The sequence below is a fragment of the Rhea americana genome, unplaced genomic scaffold, assembly GCF_003343005.1.
Source record: "Rhea americana isolate MKP2758 unplaced genomic scaffold, rheAme1 scaffold_174, whole genome shotgun sequence".
NCBI lineage: Eukaryota > Metazoa > Chordata > Aves > Rheiformes > Rheidae > Rhea > Rhea americana.
Genome location: NW_028185861.1, coordinates 88110 through 112604, shown reverse-complemented (window position 1 = coordinate 112604; position 24495 = coordinate 88110). Strand labels below are relative to the sequence as shown.

Below are 24495 nucleotides of genomic sequence, written 5' to 3'. Positions count from 1 at the left end.
TTTTTTTTTTTTTGATTTTTTTTTTCCCAGGTACAGCTTGTTAACCCTCCTCTCATCTTCTAGTCAGATGATGACTGTAAAAGGATATATCAAAGTGGTGGGCAATCAATAGTTAGAGGTGAGAAATTCTGCTATTATTTTTTGAGTGAGCTTGATTTAAAAGACTGTCTTAGGGGAGGAGTTTTGAATCTCCCAGCTACTACACCACACACTTCCAAAGAAGGATTTGACAAATAAAAGGAGAGCTGAGCTTCCATTCTCCTTTCAGTTACTGCATCTGAAAGCATTGAGCTTCCTATGTACTCTAGGTTCAGACAAAGAGTCAGAGTTAATCTCAGTAACAGTAGATTTATTGCTCTGTTACAGGTAACTGAATGTTGCCAGTAAGTTTTTTTTGCTTTACTTTAACCTAGTTTAAGGGCAATTTTAAGATTAATGGCAAGCTTCAAGACATCCTGCTTCACAGGCTGGATTCCTAAAATGAGGGTTCTGAAACACCACACTCAGATTCAGTTATCTAAAGGGTAAAAGGATTTTACCTGGGTTTTGTGTGAAAGAGGTTTTCTTTTAAGACCAGCACTAGCCATGGAAGGTATCTCATACGCAGAACTATAATGAAAAGTGTAAGGGGAGTAAGTAGCACTCCAAGATCTGCTACTTTTTCTGAATTCCATATCCAGGCTCAGGTGTAAGAAGTTACAGATGGTGCTTTTATAGATACACAGATAAACTGATACAGACATACATACAACTAGAGTAAGCTGCATAAACTTATAGTATCTAGGTATAGTAAACCAATATTTAAGAACATTTGAACAACATTCATATTAGCTTTTTGGACTGAAGTTTGAGATCACCAGAGCCATCTCTCTAAGAGCATGGTACTTGCAGAACTGTTGTCCCTTCAATAGGCAAGAACTATGTGGATGCCCTTTTTCTTTTTTCCCTACTGCCTTGTCATTTCCTCTGCTGTCTGAAGAACTATATTCCTTATTACATTAATAACATTAAAATTAATACTTTGGGGAGGAACTGATTCTAGGATTATCAGTACAGAGAAGCTAAGAAAAAAGCCATGGCATCAGGCGCAAAAACAAAGTAGAAGATCAAGCTCCTTTTTCACCAGTAGCCTCAACGACACGGAACAGCAGCTCAGTGTCAAAGCAGTTCCAGAGATGATTCTCATTTGCATGACATGTTTCCTCTTAGGCTAGAATGCTTTTACTATTGTCAAATACTAACCACCACTTGCAATGCTCAGTTATTTATATATCTCAAGATGTTCACCGTGATACTAGAAGAACACCAATAACAAATTATTTTTAGCCCAAGTCCTGCATCAGAAACAACAATATAATGGAAACAAGCAAACAAATCAATACTAGAAAAAGATGCAGCAGCGTCTATAGGTGGAGCTGCTTTCTGCATTGAATGCCATAAACAACCCTCCTTCCTCCTAAGTCACAAACAAAGTAGCACTTAACAGCAGCTTCCTAGGTATCTATTTCAGCCCTAATACCGTAACRGAAATATAGACTAAAACAATGCTGCACTGAAGGAGGAGGAAAAAAAAAATGCATGAGAGTCTGGTTTACCAAGACACAAAACTAAAATCTCTTCCATTTTCTGGATTACCATCTGAAATGTACTTGGTGGGAGTCAGAATACAATTGTGGCTTGAATACTTAAACAAAATCATGGCTCTASGAAAAAAACAAATTCCATTTAATAGTTCCATGTAAAAATTAAGGCACCACACAATGTTKTATCTAAGAAGAACAAGTGACGCTAAGGGCCACACAGACTCCYGTTATACTATGATGTACTTACACTATGATATATTTCACCTTGTATGAACTGAAATACAATGAAAACACTACATATATATCTATAGGTCTATTTTTATGCTCTTTTACTTGATGTATAAATTAGCACGAACAAGTATCTTTTACAGCTTTTGATTATGAACTCAATCCCCACACAATGCAGAGTTTACATTTACCTACTGTTCAYTTAATGAGTAAGAAATCATTGATATAAAAGACATCAAATTCTCCTCCCATCCATGGCTGTCCCTAGTATATGTTCCTTACTACTATTCAGTGCACATCTTTGATTTACCCTCTTAAAATAAAATGCTAAGCTCTTCAGGGGTGCTGAGTGACAATCAGCTTTGCTGTTCTTGAGAAACAGATTTTCTCCAGAAATAGTAGTTTCAAAAGCTATGAAAACAGAGTCATTTTAACAAATACAGATATTTGCTGTGGGAGATATGATAGTGATTATTTGATAAGTCTATTAAAAATATATGATACTTGAAGTCACAGAGAAAGATAGATTAGAATGACCTGTTATGAGCAGTATATTAAAATGACCTGATACTTTAATGAGCAGTATATTAAAAAGAGTCATGATCCTGGATCTTGAAAAGAAAAAAAAAGAGCTGACTCAAGGCTGGGACAAAAAATGGACCTTTATAACAGAAAAATAACAAGTTTTTATGGAGAATACAAAAAGTCTGCATTGTAAACCTGTGAAAATTATTCTTAATCTTCATGCTACTAAGACATGAGTAGCAAAGGAACATTCATCATAACCAATACCGTGTTTGTGTATGTATCTGCACATTGACACAAGGTAACACCAATAATTATCATCCGTTATACTAACATTTGCCTTCTTGTTGAACGCCATTGGGTGACATACCTGCTTTGAATTTTTAGTACATTATTTCTCATAGAATATTCTAAGGCTTTTTAAAGACTGCAGTCAAAAACAGAAATGCAGATGAATTTTAGTCTATCTCCTAGAGCTATAAATTTCACTTCAAGGGCTTCATTTTAACACATTTGAGTGCAGGCTGATTGACTTCTCAAAATGTTAAAGAGGAGGTTACAATTGGAGGCAATCATGCTGAACTAAAACGAGTTACAGAAAAAAAAAATCCCTTCTGATGTAGAGTTCAATTTGAAGAGATAAACAGTACTATTCTACAYTAAGGGAGCTGAGGATTTCCATCTAAAAGCATTAAAGAAATTTTTATACACAGAATAATTTTCAACCTAGTTGCCACGCAGTACATATTAACACAAGTTCTAAAAAAACGAGTTGTCTCCACTCTCRTTCATCTGCATGGCAAATCGGAAAGCAGTAATACTCCCCGCTATTTTTTAGCCAAATCTGTCCACTGGTATTTCCTTCCCTTTTTCTCTTCCTCAGACTACAGTGCAAGTTCTTCATAGAAGATGATCACAGGCCATATACATCATAAAAATCAGTAGATTAAAACAAACATGCAAGCAAGCAGAGTCTAGGAGAGCCTTTGGAACAAACTTTTTTTTTTTAATTTCAATTAAAAAGAAAAAAAAAGAAAGCTGAAACCTAATTTCAGACCTTCTGAAGAGAGMGCTTAACATTCAATTATAAGCAGGTCAAGCCTTATTGAAGTGGTTACCATCAACAGTAAATTTTGCTAAATTCACAGATTTTACTAAAAGAAGTACAACTAAGTAATTTGAAATTTTCAGACAACACTAGCCATTAGTAAGGTACCATAGCAAGTACTGAAAAGTATTTGGAGAAAGCTACCTGACATAAAAAAATAATAATAAATAATAATAATAAAAAGAGGCAAACATAATGCTAAAGCGTTAGAAAACTTATCCAATCAGAGATAACAAAAAGTTTCCATTCCAAAGTAACCAACCTAGACGCTGAATATTAGATGCTTGTGTACAGCTTTTAGACCACCTACAAATAAAGATCCAATGCAGAAAAGATTTTGCAAACTACTTCGAACAACAAATGTTTTTGAGAGAGTAAGACAGTTACAARTAATACATGAACAGAAGAGATATTTATGAAGCTTCATCCAACATAAATTAGTCATTTATTGAAAGGAGCACTATACATTTTCAACAACTTACTTGGATTCCATATTAACCACTTATGCTACACAACTCCCACAGCTACTTTCGAAGCACCGCCAGGATAAATGAGTTCTTGCCAAATGTTTTAAGTGCTCAGATTCAGAAAAGGAGACGGAGAATTCAAATCCCTACATTCAATTGTGAGGAGATCTGGATTCAACTCCCCCCACACTTTTTTCTTTGTGACTTGAGSAATTCCTGTTTATCTGTTTTTCAAGTTACTTGTGATAAAATGGAGACCATTTTTGTTTTCCTCTGTCTCCAGTCTGTTGGCCTCTTGGGATATGATTTTCAAAGTCATAAAGGCTACTCAGGCAATTAACTCCAACCGAATGGAGTTTAGCACCTACCTTTACCTGCATTTTTGAAAATCTCCTTCACATTTGAAGTACTGTATAATTAGGCCCAGAATTTGAGCTCTACTGAAACTATTATAATATCACAGGGAATAAAAATATGCAAGCTATTCATTTGTTTTAAAATTAAATATTCTGATGGAGGAGACCCAAGAAAGCCTTAAAATTCTAATGCATGATGCAAAAGCAGCCATCCAGAGGGAGCTTTGGCTAATTAACAAGCTCTAGTCCCAGACCTGGAATGATAATATTCATGAAATCACCAATGAGGATTTCATCAAATTCCAGGAGATCCTTGTTGAGCTTGTGCTCCAGAGGAAACAGAGGCTGAAGGGATGAAATATATCTAGTGAAAAATCATACAGATCTGAATTCATACAGTTAGAAGCTGATAAAGGTAAATAAGTCTAAGGGTCAAGCCAAACATCATGTTGATACAGTTACAATGCTGGCTCTTGAACTTAAAACGAATATTCTGGGCAGGACGTCTCACAGAGAAGTCTCCAAAGTGTGGAGCATAACACTGCTCTTTTCTGCAAAGTGAGAGCAGATGGCCCAGTTGCTGCAAGATAACCCTTGCTGAACAAAACCAACCAGACAGACATAGGGCAGTTCTTCCAGGATATTGTATGAAGAACACGGATATGGTGAATTACTCTACCAYAGCAGGTTTTCAGGATTTCCAGAAGAATCTTAGGACCTATATTCRTTCTGTGAGATCAAACTAGAGATTCAGAGGTTCCTCAAATATTGCCACATTCCGCTTGGTGGTCCTTCAACAAGATTAATCATTGGAAGGTATTTCACTGAGTAACAGTGGGATGCAATTGACTGAAACCTCAGGGGTTAATCACAGAAAACTATGCAGTACCCATTGGATTAAAAACAAAAAATTCAAAAAATGAGACTATTTCAGAGAGTATTTGAGGGAAAAATGATAGATTTTCCCTTGAAAATCCATCCTTTAGCTCTGCCAGAAAGAACCTCAAATCTCTCACATCTTATCTCAAATTTACATCAGTATAGCTCCACTAGTCTTCATACAATTCCTCTCAATGTACRTAAGTCCACAGGAAATCAGAGTAGGGACCAAAATATGCATGTTAAAGCCCAAGGCAGAATGTATTCTTTGTGGAGCATAAGCACATTGTCCCAATTAAAGGTCACTTATGAGCTCTCCTCCTTTCAGCTTGTGTCACAGCTCACTTTTAAAAAGGTCATAGGCAGGCTATAAGTCAAGTTATAAGAATATTTTGCCTTGAGCTACAGAGTTACTTACTAAAGCAGTGTTGCACAAGGGTCTTTATGCTAAATCTGCCTAAATGAGGAGAATACTGCATAGTACTGTGCTTGCTTTGATAGGAAAACGTGGAATGTCAAGGGGAAAAAAAGCATATATAAATTATGATTATTCATTCACCACCATCTTTTAAGAGTACAATCAAATACTACTGCATCAAGCTCATGTCAGTAGGCCTAAAATSCATTTTGGAAACCCCTGACCTTACAACACCATGTCTCAGAATGACCAGTATATGAGTATAAACATGCAAGATGCTACCAAAGCATGAGCAAGACTTCTCAGCAGAGTAGGCAAAGGTGAATTTTGCTATCTTAATGATTTGCCAATGATGGCAAAATTCAATTCTGAAGTTGAGGCAAAGCAATACTCTCCCAGAATCCTTTGCCACTCCTCCACTCCCCAGCACMTGTAAGAAATGTAAATGTCAACTAGCTAAAACAACTAATCCCTGCATTACAGGAAAGCAACCAATTCCCACCCTCCTCACCCCAGTGGAAGCACAAGCAAAGTGTCACCCTGCACCATCTCCTTAAGTAGCTGCCTSCTTTGTCTGTGCCAGAAGTTGGCCTTATATCTTTCTTTGTCTTAAGGATGAGCATCTGTTCAACAGTAATGGCAATGAAATAGTGAAGAACTCTCAAATACTAGACACTGGAGATAAATCCATTTACATGGACAGGTACTGCCCTTCCACAGAGGTAACCTCATCGTTTAAGAAAGTCAGGCAGATATAACTAGTTGGGGCACTGATCTCAGGCTTCTTTATGCAATATCTAAAAATCAACTATATAAGGCCTTGCTCAAAAGTAAAAATCTGTTTGCCTATTATTCTGCTTTGTTCTGTAAGGCCCAGATTTTGAACCATGCAAAAACAAAACAAAACAAAATTAGGCACTCAAAAACATACTTCTTCTAAAGGATGCTTACAGAAAGAGCACGAAAAGAAGAAAGCGCGTATGTGGCGCCAGGTAGGAAAATACATACATGTAGCATCAATACAAAGACCAGTGATGGATAATGAACATGACAAAAATATTTTTAGCCTGATTTAAACTGATAACCTAAAACTAGAAGGTGTCATATGCACTTGGTAGATCCTTGAACTGATCTATTCTGCCCATATTCATTAAAAATTCCTGAAGAAGCACCCAAAGTTTGACTGCCCTGCTATGTTTTTAGGAATTGCTCATTTTGATTTTCTGCTACTCAGGATCTCTATACCACTCCTCTCTCCTAGGACAGAYGCTATTACACTTGTTTCCACCATGACAGTTCCTCTAAACTTCACATACATACCCACACACCCTCTTCCTTATCTAACTTTTTTCCCCAATTGTTCATGAATAGAAAAAAAGACTAATTCAAGAGGAGAAAATTATATAGTTAAATAAAAGCATTTAGATGCTCTACAAATAGGGTCAAAAGGAAGACTAATATTGCAATTAATTTAAATAAAGATTACATGACATCTTTATTCTTTTTCTTCTATTGAAACAAATGGATTCATCATTCAGAAGAAATYTAATGTCACCCGTCTACCTCTATCAGCTGATACCAATGACAATCAGTTTTTTGATGAGCAGGATGAGGTGCCTTCTGTAGTTCTGTCAACACAAACACAATACTCTTTTTCACAGAGAATGAAAGCCATACTTTTCAGTCCTAGTGTAGAAAACTGTCAGTCTTACGAAGAAATAACTCAAAGAGTCAGCATTCAAATCTTTCCTATTTTGAAACAATATAAATCAGGAAAAATTAGAGTGACAGAATTTTAAAGAAATACAGGTGAAACCTGAATTACATTTCCAATCTCTTTTTCCAGTATCAAAACAATGAGATGGAAAATAATAATAAATGTTAAAATGATAGTATTTTGCAGACTAAGTATGTTCTTTATTTGTGAAAATAACATTTAAGGACTAAAAATATAAAGAAAAAAAAACTATGCAGAATCTGAACTATGCAAGACTGAGATTTGCGCATAACTGAGGAATTTTAAAAATGTTTTTCAGAAAAACTTCAGATGAAGAGAAAAGCATTTCAATGCAATGCGCTGTTTTCAGATTTATCAAACTCTGTTTAATGGAAAACCTTTTGTTCCAGATTCATTGGTTAGTCAGCTACTTCAGTTTACAAAGAGACATTTCAACTACCTTGCTCTGCTCTCAAGAGGTATTACTTCACTGGGTAATAAATCAGGAATCTGTTTGCTTTTTACGGCAATACAAGCGTACAACAAATAAAAATGAAATATCTGTTCATACTGTTTTTCTGATTTGTGATTTTAACTTCCACTCTACATACATTTTTCTGCCATTTGAACTCAATGGAAATTATTAGCTGAAGAGCAATGTGCCTTAAGCAGTAATCTTTGACAAACACTGGAGTTAATGAAGACTTCACTTGCTCATCTGACGCACAAATTCGTTCAAAAWACTAAGCCTCACAAACGTTTTAAGAAGATTTATCAATTCTCTGAAGTTGACAATTCAGCACTTAAAGGGTGTAATTTTCTTGCTGCGTCTAAAAAAAAACTAACAGACTTGCACACTCCTTTCCCTTTTCATGACCATCAGAAACAACCTGACAATTCAGGAATTTTACAGAAACTACCTGATTCATCTTTTGCCCATCACAACTAATCATCCTAGCAGCAATAATAAAAACARTAATAAAAAATTAGTAAGTGGATTGGCTGTTCATTTGTAAGAAGCAGTGTTTCCTCTTGTCCCAAACCTGAGATACTAATGGCTCTCTTCTCTCTTGCTCTCTAACTTTGAGAGTAATATGAAAAGGAACAGTAAAAATTCAGGAATAAAAGAAATCACTGTTTATCAGGGATCTCATCCAGCGCCCACTGCAGCTAACTGGTAAAAATAATTGTTAGATAGGAATCTACAGATTAACTGAGAAACCAGGTTAACCATGAAAACTGACACGTTAGTTTGCAGTTTGAAATGCTCACTAAATTTGAGCTGAATTCCTGTAAAAAATTAACCTTACTATACTGAGGACCATATCCGTAAATGCTTTAATTTGATATATTTATCATAGCTATGTAAGTGTTTCAAGAAAGCAGAGTTTAGTCTTTCACTCACAAAGAACAACAGGCCTAAGCCACTGTTATTAAAAAAAGGGGAAAAAAAGGTAGTTAGTATGGAAAGGAGCCTCTACCTCAGCTTKCTCTTGCTACTTAATAAGAAATTTACTGAGACATAAACCACATGCCGAGGCCTACGACATGTAGCAAATCACCACATGAAAACTGAATACTATGATCAGAACATTAATTATATATATTAGATACCTATTTCATTCATAGATTACTTGTGCAAACTCTGAGATGTTTGTAAAATAATGAAAATTAGACTTAGATTGAAAATACAACTACTGTCATTGACTAAAATAAATAGAACTGTCTCTGATTATTATTTTCTATCACAATACTCGTCCTAGCACAGCACTGCTGACAACAGCAGGGGAATGTGCACACCTTTAGACACGTAGCTACCCTGAGTCCCTACCTACACAGTGGAAAGAAAACAGAGAAAGTCAGAGGAAAGTTTAAGACCTGTGTTTAGTTCCTCTTCTGAAAACCTGTGCTCCCAAAGTGACATACATAACACAAGTAATGACAATTACTTCTTGCCAAAACTCTAAATGGGATTTAACATCTTGAGGTTAAAAATTAAAGAAACTGAAAATGGAAGTCAACAGTATAAACAAATGCATGATAACAGCATCTTGAAAGAGTCCTCAAATGGTTAAATGCAAGTATCTAAACAGCAGTAAGGCAGACGATTACTGCAGACTACACTGACCATTACATGAATCAAAAAGCATAATGTTACCGCACTAAAAACACATTTTAAGATATCCTGAGTGTTGTATGTAAAACTAAGGAGACTCTTTTCTTCTGACACTGAAGTCACTGTACGCAACACTTTTTGAAATCTAGTAAAAATGAAATACGCAACGGAGAAGAAAGAGAAGTTAAAAAAAAAATTCCCAAGGCAATGAACAGACGTACTGGTTTCACCAAAGATCCTTCCAGGCCAACATCCTGTCTTCTACAGACACCAGCTCCAGATGGGTAAGAAAGAGAAGAAGAACACAGCACTTCCCGTGTGTAGAAACACRGTGTAGTAACACCGTCTCTGACCACTCTCCCAGCACCTATTCAGCTTATAGCTCAGGYAGTTCTTAAACTCACAAGGTGGTATCTTTGTATTTAATTACCAATGGATTTTTCTTCCACGAATCTGTCCATCTCTCACTGAAGCCATGTACCATTTACACTTCTATGGTGTTCTATGGTGGACGTAAACATATGATTTGAAAGAATTATTGGCTGAGAGAAGATATAACATTTGTTCAATAAGTGAAAATGTTGTTACAAAGACAACGAAGATCACAAGGGGAAGAAAGGAAGAAAAAAGAAGGAAAAAGAGTAATTTGCAATGCTGAAGACTTAAATAGATSGGGGAAAAAAACCCTTTCCAAATACTAAAGTGATAAAAGGCTAAAACAGATTATCCAAGAAAGTTGTAGAATTTCTTAAACTGAAAACACGTTGGAGAGGTGTATTTTTGCAGTAGTTGAAGAGATGGATTACGCTGGACTGCTTGAAGCCCTTGCAGTTTTATAGCAGCAAAGGTGCTTTACATTATTCATTTAGATGTCTATCTCACCTACTCACTCCGTGTATTTAGAACCTGTGAAATAAAATTCTAATTTCTTTTATGGGGGAAAAAAAGGTAACGCTACWCTTTTGTGTTTTGTATTCAATGTATATCAACAATAATCCATTAATTTACAAAATAAAAAAGATTTTAAGTGATTTTTTTCCATCCAATTCCCAAAAGCAGCCAAGAAGTATCCACTACCACCTAATTGGTTCCAAAGAACCTTTCAGTCTGAACATTCAGYGGCATTTCAGCTGCACAGGCAATTTTCTACAAGTTCATTTGAAGATATCTTGTAAATATGATTTATGGCACTTTGATAGTATTTGGAGTTAATTAAATAACTTGAGTGACAACTGTTACCTGTTTTAAATAGAAATCTAATCTACACAAAGTTTGGTAAGCAGATCAAAAGCAGTACAAAGCACAAACAATAAAATACATCTTACAAGACAAGCTTTCTTTAAATACTAATGTTCAAATAAGGTATTTTGTAAATAKTATGAAAGGTGAATTTCACAAATGATATATCTTCTACATAACATTACATTCTAGTTGTTCATTGGTTACTATTTGCTAGACTATGACTTTATCATGCAGAGTTAAAATGATCTTTATGTTTCTTAAACAGGTTTTCCTCTCTCATCCTAGGGCCATTTTGGAAGCGTGTAGCAACTTTTATTATTTTGGTATTAATTTTCAGGACGTTTCCTAAGTAGCCCAGATTAATTCTTTCCAACTGAATTTCAACCTCTTTTTATTTTTTTCTTTTTAACAAAAAGAAAAAAGTAATAAACTTGTAAGATTTTTAAAAATAAATCTGACACCCAACCATTTCATGAAAGCAGCTTATTTGAATAATTATTCAAATATACTGTTTCAGTATTTATTAAATAATTTCCAGCGGTGGAAAGTGTGAATAAATTAATGTTAACATTTCCATAAAGGCTGAAACATATTTTTGGACTCTAGATTCTAACTGGGTTAATTAGAGTTAGCAGGTGATCTTGATAATTATTAGCCAGAATGTAGCAAATTCTCTTCCTTGACTATACAAAAACTGGTAACATATGAGACAGCAGGAAGATCAGAAAAGAAAGTAAATATTCAGGAAAAAAAGCAGAAGTTGTTTATTAATCTTAATAATAAATAGTTATTCTTTTCCAGACATTGAAATCAATGACTGTACAAGGGCAGCAAAAAAGCCTCTAAAATAAGATATCATTCAAGAGCAATAAATTAGAATCTGATCTGTAGTTTTTCCAATCTTCATCTCTGAAATTAAATCTAGGCATTTTTGCTTCAAAGAAAAGAAAAAAAGCAGCCTCTTTAATTAAATAAAAGGATGACTCAACTCATTCCGATTTAAAAGAAAAAGCGAGTTCACTCGGTTTTCATGTATGAGTGGAGAGAGGAAAAAAAAAGAAAACCCGCAACACATAYAACTCACTAAATTGGGGAAGAAAAAGAATTCCCACAACGTATGACAACCYCATACCAAGTAGATCAAGTCTCTGCTGATAGAGAAGTTCCTTGGGGCGCTCTAAAAGCATTTTCTCAGTATTTACCGTGGCTAAATAAACCTTTCAGCTCTGTAACATTGTAAGCACTTTAACTGCTTCACTGTTCAAAACTGTCAAAACAAACTTGAAGCTTTGGGTTTAACAAAGAGAAACAGCCATATGAATTCTCTGGGGTTTACACAGCCAGCTGAACACCTGGGAGGATTCACAGCACCTGCAGCTATGATGACCCAACAAGCCCCAGGTCTAATGTCATATTCACCACCATGTTAAAATTCAGAGGGAGAAACTAGTTTCCAACTTTTTTTTTCCTTTTTTTTTAAAATAAAGAAGATACCATTCACTACTTCTAATGCCGAATTCCCTATTGAAGTGGGAGAATTTAATCTTCTTTGAGTAATTACACAGTAAAATAGCTGACCAACAAGAGGGAGAGATGACACAAAGTCAAAAAGTTAGTATCTAACCTAAACATTAGAAAGGTCTTCTTGAAAACAGCGCCTCAGCAATCAAGTCTTAAAATAGATGGCTACAAAGTAGGTTTTGAAGTCCCCTCGGAGGCAGTTCTTYCAGAGACAAAGATTCGAACTATATGACCTTCTAGCTGCTGAAAGCAAGCTTTTTTATAGAAATTTCAAGAAAATTATTTCCTGCAAGCAACATTTTCAGCAATTAAATTTTTCCCATTACATTCAGCGGAGTTGCATTCTGTGTGCACTTTAAGACGCGAGAAGTAAAACCACATTTCTTTGACTCACTAAATAAAAATGCACCTCACTCAATAAAAATACATCTCAACTACAACCACTGGTTAGCGTGTGATTAATGATCACTCATTAATGATCTGAGGACTACAGAGACTTTTCAAATATTGAGATTGGTTTGAAAATTGTTCTGATAGGACCCTATAGAAATTTACAAATAGAAATATACATGTGAAATTTACAGTTCAGAGATTTCTGGAATTTCCTGCTAATTCCTAATTTCCCGTTTATGAAACGTCCTGCTAATCTTCAGTCTTGTCCTGTTTGGTAATTTACAGTGCAAAAGTCACCAACCAACACAGCACAAAAAAACAACTGAACATGGGACCCCCTAGAAATGTTCRAACTGATACTTGTGATTATTCAAGCATGGCTGCTTTAGCCATTGCAAACTGTTGCCCATATTCATTAATGATTCTTACTAAGTTTTTGCTAACAAATGTGTTATCTTAAAAATTAAATACATTAAAGATTAAATTTATAAAGAATTATTTTTTCCTTTGAGTAACTAACACTGAAAAGGTCTGTTCCTTCCTCCTCACCTCCACCTCCCTCCTAAATTTAGGTATTTATTATATATTTGTATCTATGGACTAGACACATGCAGAGAATTCCATTAACAGTTTTAAATGAAGCAGTTTTTTTTTTCACACATAAGAAATTTAACTGTATTAACACTTAAAGAGTCTCAAAGGAAAAATTCATGACAAATTTATGACTTTAAGATGTAAACATCCCTGAGTGCTAAAAAAGAGGCATGTAGCTAAAATGCAATAATTAGTTGTTAAACTGTTATTAACTTATATACAGTTATTTAACATAGCTATTAGTGACAAGAAGAACAGTGCCAGATTTTTTTCARTTACCTGTGGTTATATAAAAGATCTAAAATATCCAGAGCTGTCAACCATCTTTCATAAGTACTAGAGGTTTACTTTTAAATTCTCTACCTGAAAGCTTTTCAGTCATTATGAAAACGTCTTTCTATCACAACGAAAAAGTCGGTTCTGAAGGGAAATAACTAAGATGAAATTGAATAAAGGAATATTTAGACAGAATTGAAGGCAGATTTTGAATGACTGTAGATCAGATAAGGGCTCTGAAAGGGGAAAAAAAAAAAAAAAAAAAAAAACTCTTCCACTGTGTAACATAGCTTATCACATTTGACAGTTTTAATTAGATTAGACAATACAATCTTTGAATCAGAATCTATTCTACATAAGGTAAGGAATTAGAGAAATCTCCCATATTGCTGCTCTACTTTTGAAGACAACAAAACATCCAGATTTCTTGGATTTTTGTCTACAGTCAGTATGAAAATTGACATTTATATCTGAAAACAAAACAAAAAAAATCTGCTACCATTTAGGCTTTTAGTTGACGATATTAATAGATAATTAATTYTTTGTAAAGATGAGGAAAGACATGGAAGCAAAAAGCTTGATTTGCTAGGAAATAAGAACTTCTGGAAGATGTCTAATAAGATCACAGCATATAAACTAGCTCACTCACACTCCTCCTTATTCACAGACTTTTTTCCAAACTTAATAGTAATAGCATTTTTATAACTTCAAAATGAGCAAATAAGTTTAAATGATTACCATCTGAATCATGATTTTATCCTATTAAAATTGTTTAGAATTGTTTTATTTGGAGGAACAAAGCAACACATAAATATTCTTAAAAAAAAAGTGCGAAAAGCATCTGGTGCTTCAACTCCAAAATCAAATCCACCATTAAAAGGAAACTTTGTTTTTCATACTGGAGGAGAATCTTGATGAATTTAATAGAACAAGCAATTAAATATTTTTCTACAATAACAGTGTTCTTTTAATGTAGTTCCAGTTTCTGAGACAGGGACTGTATATCATAAAAYTGCTTGTCAAGAGATCATTTTCAATTTCAAAATAAAAAAATATCATCAGCAATCAATTATAATACTAAAAGTAGTAACAGGTAAGAAATGAAAATTCGCCAGGAAGTAGTTATTTTATGCTGCATAGTATGCAACAAGCAATTAAAATAGTATTTTAACGTTTTCTTTTTTTCTTCTTTACAACAATCTGCAGAAATCTAAAACTTGGAGAGAGAGATTTTTCATGAGATGCTGAAGGTAAAAAAAAAAAAAAAAGGAGAGAGAGAAAACAAACAGAAGTTGGAGGGGAAGAATCAATACTGACAATAACATAAGATCTTTCAAAAAAGTAAAAAATAATGCAACAAGCATCTAAACAGAAATTTATCTTTGGTTCTTCTCCAAAAAGAAGAAATGTTTCCTGTCAGTATCATCATCATTAAATGTAACGTTGTTTTTKGCCATTTACTACATTAGTAGAAAGCAATACTGAACAAATAGCAGGAAGACTGCTTGGTAGGGTCATTTTTAATTTCTAATATAGGAAGTGTTCAACTCGTTCTTCACAACATGTTTAAATGGTTTTCTCTCAGGAGAAGGGAACAGTAATTTTTCTTGGGTTCAGCAACAACAGCAGCTCCAGTGTCTGATCAACAATGACCACAGCATCAGTTAAAAGAAAAGATCAATTACTTTATCATTCATAGCAACTTTTACTTGTGAAATGTTAGATATAGAAAGATTCATTAATGGCCTTATCTACAGAAAATGAATGCCAGCATGAAATGATCCTAAACAATCCCAATTTACCAATGACTCTCTGCCAGCAAGTGGTGATTCACTAACAGAGCAAGTGAATAAACACTTTCCTTGCAAAATAATAGGAGGTAAAAACATAACTTGGCAGTATTTCCCTCTCATTAACGTGGACATTAATTAGCATAGTTATACAAAGAAGACATGAATTAAATATGTCAAGGTCTCCAAATTGTTTGAATTCTTCTTTGGTTAAATAATCCAAATATTTAAATTAGTTTCTTCATGTAATTCAGTGTTTCAAATAGAATCCCCACTGAACACTACCACTGATAGGCACATAAAATTATTATTTGCAGACTGCTTATGTAGCTTCCTTGTTAACCCTTCATATAAAATAAAGATGTAATCCTTTATGTAAAAATAGTCACAGTCTCTCTTAATTAGTCAAGTACTTATCTTATTCTCTCACTAACTAACAGATCCTCACATACTACCCAACTCATCAGGTTTCTGATTTTATTTATAAGTCTAGAATATTAGTACAAACTACATTTCAGCTCAAACTTTTTACTTCTCCTAGACTTTGTAGAAATTAAAGAGAGAGAGTTTTGGAAGCTGCACTGATAATAATGCTCATGGAATGCCCAAGATTTTAATTTAGAAAAGCTGCATATTTACAGTACAGAAAATAAACCTTGTTATATGCATTTGTCTGTCTTATTTTGCCACTTCTCTGCAGGTCTCTAGAAGCTACTGTCCTATTATATTTCTTGCTACACTCACCGGATGTTCCATATTTAGTGCAATTTTTACCCCAGTTTTCTTCCACAGGCAGATTTTTGTTTTTCATTGTCTTAGAGTCCTAATGCTTAACCTTCAGTAACACTTTTTCCTTTATTTTACTGAGAACAAACTCATACAATTTTAGCAAAACAGTCAAGACAACTGTGTCCTTAGTCCTCAAGTACAAATGGTGAATAGGTCTCAGTCTCTCCCCCTCCTCAAAACAGTGCTGCAACACTACCTATGCTATTTAGGAACAGGAAAAATAAACTAAATTGGCCTCCTTTCCTGGGGGAAGTCCAAAAGCAGAAGCATGGGTTTTACCACCGAGTCCAGGGGTACACGGAGCTATGCTCCAGTGCCAAAGCCGCAGACTGGGGAACGTTTCTATCTAGCCAAACAACATTGGCCATTTTCCACTGTCAATTAGAAATTCATTATTATTTATTCTAAATTCCTGTTTCATCTCCATTTCTGTTCCAATAAACTTAGAGTTCAGAGRATTATTCTTATAAAGAATTATTAAACAAAAATTACAATTATTCTTGTCTCTTTACTGGACTTCTTAAGCGCTTCTTTGCAATCTGCTGCTGTTAACATGGATTGCATGTGAATGCGCTCTCAATTTCCGCAAGAGAAGATGGGTTCCAAGAAGACAGCTCTTATTCCATTTGTACTATCATAATTCTGAGGTAAGTTATACAGCTTTCTTGGCAAGTGCTTCAAGTAATATCAATATTCTTCGTAAGATGATCAATCTTCCATAAAAAGTGTTCCAGACACATCAGAGCACTCTTGGGAACACACGGTCGATCTGTGCCGGGCTGTTCCATCACTGCTGTCCACCATTTGACAAGAAATCAGAATTCTGGCCAGACTTAGGAAGTGGTAAACCCTACAGTTTTTTTTTAATTTCACAAACTGTATTATAGTTGCATTAATTGCAAATTATATTATCAAGAAAAAAGTGTACAGGCAACCTTGGATATATTTGAGGCTTTTTTTTTTAATTGAGGCTTCAGAGGAAGCATGCAGAATGGATATATTTTCAACACAACAGTCTCGCCCATCACAAATTTTAAGGTGAGACAGAGGGTTTTTATAGAAGAAAAACTGAAATTTTAGTCATGTTTGATTAGAGATACAAAACTGCAAGCTAATTAACCAGGCTGCTAAGAGAGGCTGTGTCCATAATACTGGCGAGGATACAAAACTGCTGTAACAAAAAGAATCATAAAATGCTAAAATTTCACATCCAAATGTACCACAGAAGTAGAGGTTGAAAACAGATTTCCTTTGCTTTATATCTATATCTATATCTATATATATATATATATGTATATATTTATATACACACACACACATATATATGTCTAAAATTGACATATCCAGAGAGCTTGTAGACCAACACATATAACATTATAACATGAATGATTTTGCATCTTTTGTTTCACAGTACTTGCACAAAATAAAACAGGTTCTTCTCATGACAAAATTACCACCCCATCACTGGACAGGAGAAGTAGTTAAAATATTACTAACAAACAATGCGTTTGATATCAAATCATTTTACTAAACTCAGTCAGACAGAAATTGCCAAGCAAGATCAGTCTTAAACTCCACTTAATTCAAAATGCTGCTTTGGTCAATGTTTAGTTTCCACTGCTTCAGAAGCAAGTCAAAGAAACATCAAAACAAGCTAATGATAATTAGCCTGGCAAATTTATGGACAAAAAACATTTAAAATGCTTATTTTATGAAAGTCAAACTGAACTCCATTTTGAATTSTTTAATTATTTTAAATTGTTTTTATATTATACTATGTCTTACATTATTTCTGCTTTATTTTACATATTAATAAAAACAACAATAAGGTTACTAGTTTAAAATCTGCATGTACTTTTGCCAGTATAATTGTGGAATATCCTGACTGAAGGCTAGTTACACTGGTGCAGCCGAGCACTGAACCTGACCTACACACTTTACAGAACATTGATTACAGAAGAGTAATATTTTCCCAGTATGCCACCTGTTACATCTGCTAAATTTATAGGTTAAATGAGAATTTATAAACAGTTTTGAAGGACTGGATTAGGAAGAAAAAAATCTGAATTGTGCTAATGAACAGAAAATATGCTACATTAAAGCTGCAAAAAATTGAGAAAGCAGAAGAGCGTTCAAGTATAGTGAGACTGTGTATAATGATTGGCTGAGGTAAGTTTTCCTGTCTGCTCTCTTAATCTACCTTGTACTTTTTTTTTAAAAAAAATAAAGTTCAGCCTGTTTATTTATTAAAACAAAACAAAACAAAACCAAAATCTGYCCATATGCAAGTGCAAGGCTAAAATACTTAAACAAAACATCCTCCACCTGTAGTTACCTAAAATCAATCAGTATCAAGGTAGTTAAATGTGTAATCTCACAAACCATATATAAAAGAAAATACTTTATTTCTAACCTCTGCTGCCAGCTGCTGAAGAGAAGGTGATGCAATAGGATGTAAAGTTGAGTTGCCTCTGACTGGATTATGGAGGCTAACGTAAGCCACAACATTTCTTTGAAGAACTCTCTTRAGGTCCTACAACAGAAGCAGAGCAATGGTTATTATTATGTGTGGTTATAATTAAGACTTGTTTTGTTATTTCAATTCCTTTAAAAGGAAGAATTGCACCCTATGGTTTTGACTTCTGTGGTTTGCTGAGTGTTACTTAATAATTCCTCTTACAATATCCTGTTAAAATCTTCAAAGGGTATCTTAGCGCTACTTCTCTCTATAGTAAAAGTTGTAATTCCATTTCACACATTATCTCAACAAAATAAAAACAGGCCTAGGAGGAATTAAAAATGACTACACTTGTAAAGACCCAAAGTGAAAACATTACATACTGTGAAACAACGWGAAGGCCTTTTAAACCTATGCCTGACAGAAGACAAACTTCAAAAGCAATCATTATCAACAGTTAAATGTACTTGAATTTTTAGAGTCCAAATTCAGATGTGAATTGCATAACTTCCCCAGTGGCATCATTTTATTATATTTTAAACTAGTGAAATAAGATGCATGAACTGTTTCAATTATCTTTTTAAAAAAAGATCACCTTTGCCTTCTTAGTAACGAGTTACTCTTTGCGTGAAGTGGCTCTTTATATGGAACAGAAGAGGTGTAATGCAATTACATCTGATGTAAAGCTGATTTGAAGTGGAACTAAATAAATTTGGCTTCCAGTCTGGATTTTTCCAATTTGACTTTTTCACCCCCTCTTGTTTTTGAAGAATAATCATGTTGAAAGTATGAAACTTAGAAAACAGCTAGCTGCTCTTCACAAATGATAAAAATTAACTCTTCACTTTATCTACCATTTTAATTCAGCAGCCATGAACCTCTCTGCTAGCTATTCCTTTTTAATTGATCAACTGATACATAATCATATGTGATCAATTGTACTATGATAAGGTGTTTTCTTTGATTCGGATAATTTCTATTCTGTTGAAACTAATAGCCCAAGGAATTGTCTGTGTTGGATTGAATCTATCTCCTAAACACAAATATGTGGTAAGTGAATCAGAACCAACCACACAGACACTRAAATGTTTATGTGTTTATGTAATTAATATAAACCATGGTATGGTTCTCKTCTTTCATTCAGTTTTTTCACGATTTAGTTTTCTCCACAGTAAGTATATYAATAAGAAATTTGTAACTGTTGAACCTCTAAGAAGGAGAACAAGCCCTCTAAGCTATTTCTGGTTTTAAGTCTTTTCCTCTGCTCAGACTATGTTCTCTTTTACAGCCCTCTGCTGAATTAGCAAGGGGAATCAGCTCATAACACATGTYGTGTATAACCACCCTGCAATCCTCACAACTATAGGAACAATTTACCACCCTATTATCACACATCACCTGTTCCATAGGAACTGCATCTATAGATGTTTGCACCACATTTGTTATGGTAAAGTGAGTATAGGCAGAGTTGTTACAGATCACTTAATGAACAGTTCTATATATAAGCACAGTTTCATACTGTTTTCATGTTTGTTTTGACAAATGTCATCATTATTATTTCTTTTTAAAATTGTTTTACCTCTGCCCATTCATATGAACCGATGTTCCCAAACGATGTCCCTCCCCAYGAGCAGAAAACAATGGTCCGATCAGGTCTCCAGCCTCTCTTAGCTTTCAACATCAAGGCTTCTATAAATGCAGTAATGACAGCAGTGCTACTGGCCCATTCTTGTCCACCATAGCTATTCAAGCTGTTGTGATGACTACCAATGAGGACGTATCTGTCTGAAATGTGGAGAAAAAAGAAAGAAAAGGGAATCTTATTTCAAGTGGATACTAACATTAGAAGATATACAAAAATAAAGCATGAACTGTACTCGTAGTCTGTAAYGCCATTAATGCAAATAAATGCTGTTAACAAAAGTTTATATGATCACGTGCAAGACAATTTTATGACATAAATACATAAAACTGAGAATTACTTAAAAATACATCAATAAAATGACATGGATACTGCCCTAACCTAAACTCTTAAATCCTCCCCTTCATTGTTTGCCTATCATTCTAATTATCATAAATTTTATTTGYTTTTATAGCAGGGACTTTTGTCATACAGATAATGTAATGAAGTTCCATGCTTATATTAAGAGTGTTACAAAAACACACAAATGATAATTGGGAAGTACTGTCTTCAATATATCATAAATGTTCAAAAAATAAAAGATATGGTAGTATAACGAGAAATAAAGAGAAAAACATGAAGTATTAGTACTCCCTCACCTGAAAGATTGTGTTCAGTGCTCACCACCCTACCTCAAAAGAGACATTGCAGAAACAGCAGTTGAAGCAGGTAACCAGAATGGTTAGAAACCAGGACTTAGACTTCCATGTAAGGAGACACTGAAAAGATCTGGACTGCAGGTTTAGAGAGGAGACACGACAGAAGAATAAAAATAATGAATGATACAGAAAAGTTAAGTCAGAGCTATTAACTTTGGTTGTACTGGAAGAAAGTATTCTATAAAATGAAAAGCCAGAGGTTTCAACTTGAAGTAAGAAAACATGTATAGTTAACCTGAAGAATTTTCTACCAAAATATAAATTTTAGAGAAGTATTTTAGCAAATTTAGAATATATTTAGTCCAGAAGTCATTAAACATGTTTTAAGGGAAAAAAAATATTTCAGAGACATTAAATAAAATTTCAAGACATAATACATTATCCAAAACTTACGGACTACTCTAAAGAGCRTTCTTTTATTCTGTAAAGATGATGTGGTATTAAACAACTGAACCACTGGTCTGACTGACATGCATCAAGAGGTCTGCACAAGCCTATGCAGAATGACCTATTCAGCTATTAGACTTGCTGTGTGAGGCCAGTTCACAATGGAATCCTCTCTGAAGGATTCCTTACTGGATGTCTTTGATATTTAGCAAAATATCTTTGTAAAGTCCAGATGTAGAGTTTTTAGAGGTGTCAGAACACTGATAGAAGCAGAAGAGTAGTTATAAAGTGATGTCAGAACCACAGCCATCTTTGGGTGCCATCTATACTCCAAAGAGGGCAAAGCGTTTTGGTTTTCTGTTAACATGCTTACTTCAGCCAAACAGATTCATTCTTCACTGTTGTCAGTACGTTGGAATATAGCAGGACATATATTTGATAAAATGCCTGCTTCCTATAGTGGTTATAAAATTAAATATATAATTTTGGGGCACATTTTTGCAGAGACTACTGCCTATGAACATTTTTTAACCAGACACAACATACTTYGATTATAAAACTGTTCTTTATCAAACCAGACTTTTACTAGTTTTGCTCAATATTGTATCTGGTGATGTTGTTTTATATGGAATTAAAAATGCTTTAAAAGTAGATCTGCTATGTAGCTCTAACACAACATTTTTAATCGACTGCTTGGGGAGGGTGCACAAGCATGAGTGTGCACATAGATATGAAAATTTGCTTCTAATAGTAGATGTTGCTCAGATATCAATTTCATCGGGTGAGACAGTTGACAAAATTTACACCTTGTGAGCCAAACAGAAATCTGAGTGTACATAATAATTTGATGTAACAAAATACAATCTCACTAATATAATCAGATGTTGCAKCATAATAAAATTAATCATTGGTTGCACTGACAGTGAGAAGTCACAGGATCTTAAACTCAATTGATGCTGGGAATTGAGATCAGGAATGAATAGAAGCTCTTCCAGGTGGKTACAGTAAGTGTCACTAAAGCAGGGTGATCAGACAGGATCAAGACTTGCCACCCTTTATTATTTCATCTCGACCTATGAATGAAATACGCAAAAGGGAGTGGAAAGAGACCTTCCGAAATATAGGAAAGGACATGGTGGAGAAGAAAGGCATGAGCAGTAACTTATTGTAGGAGAATCCAGAWGAAAGTATAGGGGTAAAAGGTAACAGTTGATAGCTCTTTTGAAGTTCTTCATCTTTGCACATCTCTCCCTCTTGAATACACATAAAATCACCCCAAAGTAGATAGTAAAAACATAGGAGAAAGGATGGTCATGCTTACAGAGGCAGAAGCAGCCTTTTCACAATCATTTGCTGAAGCAAGTAAAAAAACATCTCATAATAAGGAAAAAAAAAAAGAAAGAAGGACTAGAGGTGGAGCAAAAAATATCCAGCAGATACTCCTGAAAGTGAGATGGATAGTGTTCAGAGTAACGATGAGCTGGACAATGAGTATTTATCATATAAAAAAAAAAAAAAATCTTTATACTATCTTCTATCTTTTAACCTTGCCCAACAGAGCTTCAAAACCAACGCAGTATTTTTAGTATTTTTCAGGCTTTTAAAAGGCTATCTCAGCCACCGCATTTCTTTTGCTCCTGAATCTTTTAACCTCTTGCTCTGCTTTTTTGTTACTCCTTAGATCAAATGTCAAATAATGTCACCAATATGCATGTGTGTTGGAAGCAGGGCCTTTCCACACACACACACACACACACAAAATCTACCTTGAATGAAACTCTAGTCATTTGATAGGCTACGCGGAAAATATACTTGACTTTCTGCATTCCCAGAAACATCAAGGAGACTATTTTACGACTATAAAACAAGTAAAAATGCATCAAAATGAGAGCAAATGAATGCTATTAAAACATTAGGGATTCTAACAGTTGAGAGGGCATGGCTACAGTATCAAGTAGGAAAAGTAAAGAAACAAGAGAAGGGTTAATGTTGATTCCAAATAAAATGTTGTCTAAGTGCACTACATGCTTAAATTATGTCTATATCAGAAGCCAGTTGTTACAGTCTTTACTCARCAAGACACTTATGGGACTAATTGTAGGCATCTGAATAGTCCTACTGACTTCACTCCATTATATAGCCTTAAAATTAATCATGTACTGACGTACCTTTAAAAYGCAGCATCTTAACAAGACTGCAACAGTAAGATGAAAGATGCAGGTATGGAGAAGATAAACAGTTTATTAAACATTAGTCGATGCATGCTTTTTGTTATTTGGCTTGCTTCTGTTTTGCAGCTCCAGAGACAGAGTATGTCTAAACATGGCAGTTGTTACCTTTCAAATTCTGTGACCRCTATTCTCAAAAATTAGCAATTAGTAAAGACTGGAAGCTTCTAACTCTTGTACTAAATTAAATCCTTCATTGAAATTAAATCCATTGTGCTAATTGTTTTCTATCTTGTTAAAAAAAAAGAAAAAAAAGAAAACCATTTGTTCTCGCAAAATGTGTAGCATTGAGCACACAGAAAAAATAGTTCATTATTTCACTAACAGGGATAAACTGAAAGCTTCTTCATCCTCTTCATTCCCTCATTTAAAACATGAAGYGACTGGCTCACCTCCTACGAAGGCATAGAAAAATCTGAAAATTTTCTTCTAAGCTAATATCCGAGTCCTAATCAAGGTAACTGTGACAATGGTTTTGATGATGAGGTATCTGTCCATTAGGAACTGGATGGGCCACCAACACTTTGCAGTATGTCAGTAAGGGGTAATCAGCAACAGTGTTCATCTAAYGTTCACTTGTGTTGCAGGAACCCTTAAGCTTTTAGGCAAATTCACTTGCAGGGAAAGTAAACTCAAGATTCTTTTGATTCCTATGATGTCCTAATCATCATATTTACTACACACATCATCAAATCAGAGAGAGGGTTTGAGTTAAGTCACAATTGATCTTAAGACCTTGCTTAATTCCCAGACATACAGAATAGTAAATATTTCTAAAATTGTATACAACTAGTTTAAGGTATGGTTGTAACACTAAMTAAGGCTGCAGAACTTAAAAATTTGATTAAGAATTTAAATCACAGATTTTTTTATACTGTAATCACATTCAATATTAGATTCTTAACAAAGCCAGAGATCATACTACACCTTTGTTTCAGTAAGACATTTCAATTAGGCAGGGGTGTCGTGCATTTGAATTACAGAGTTTTATGCTCATATTTATAAAAACAAAATCCCCAAATTCATCCTATTTTTTCTGGAGTAGGTCCTGTAATACAAAAAGCTATACCCTCTCCCAGY

The 24495-nt window shown here is 34.5% G+C and overlaps 1 protein-coding gene across 1 annotated transcript in view; it reads right to left on the bottom strand.

Annotated features, from left to right (window-relative positions):
• The window catches only part of NAALADL2 (N-acetylated alpha-linked acidic dipeptidase like 2), a 217548-nt gene that overhangs the window by 115892 nt on the left and 77161 nt on the right, over window positions 1-24495 (bottom strand). Inside the window, exons 6-7 of the mRNA XM_085301193.1 lie at window positions 20040-20245; window positions 18416-18535 (exon numbers count right to left, since the gene is read on the bottom strand). Of these exons, the coding sequence (XP_085157319.1) occupies window positions 18416-18535; window positions 20040-20245 (326 nt within the window). The remainder of the gene's footprint in view (window positions 1-18415; window positions 18536-20039; window positions 20246-24495) is intronic.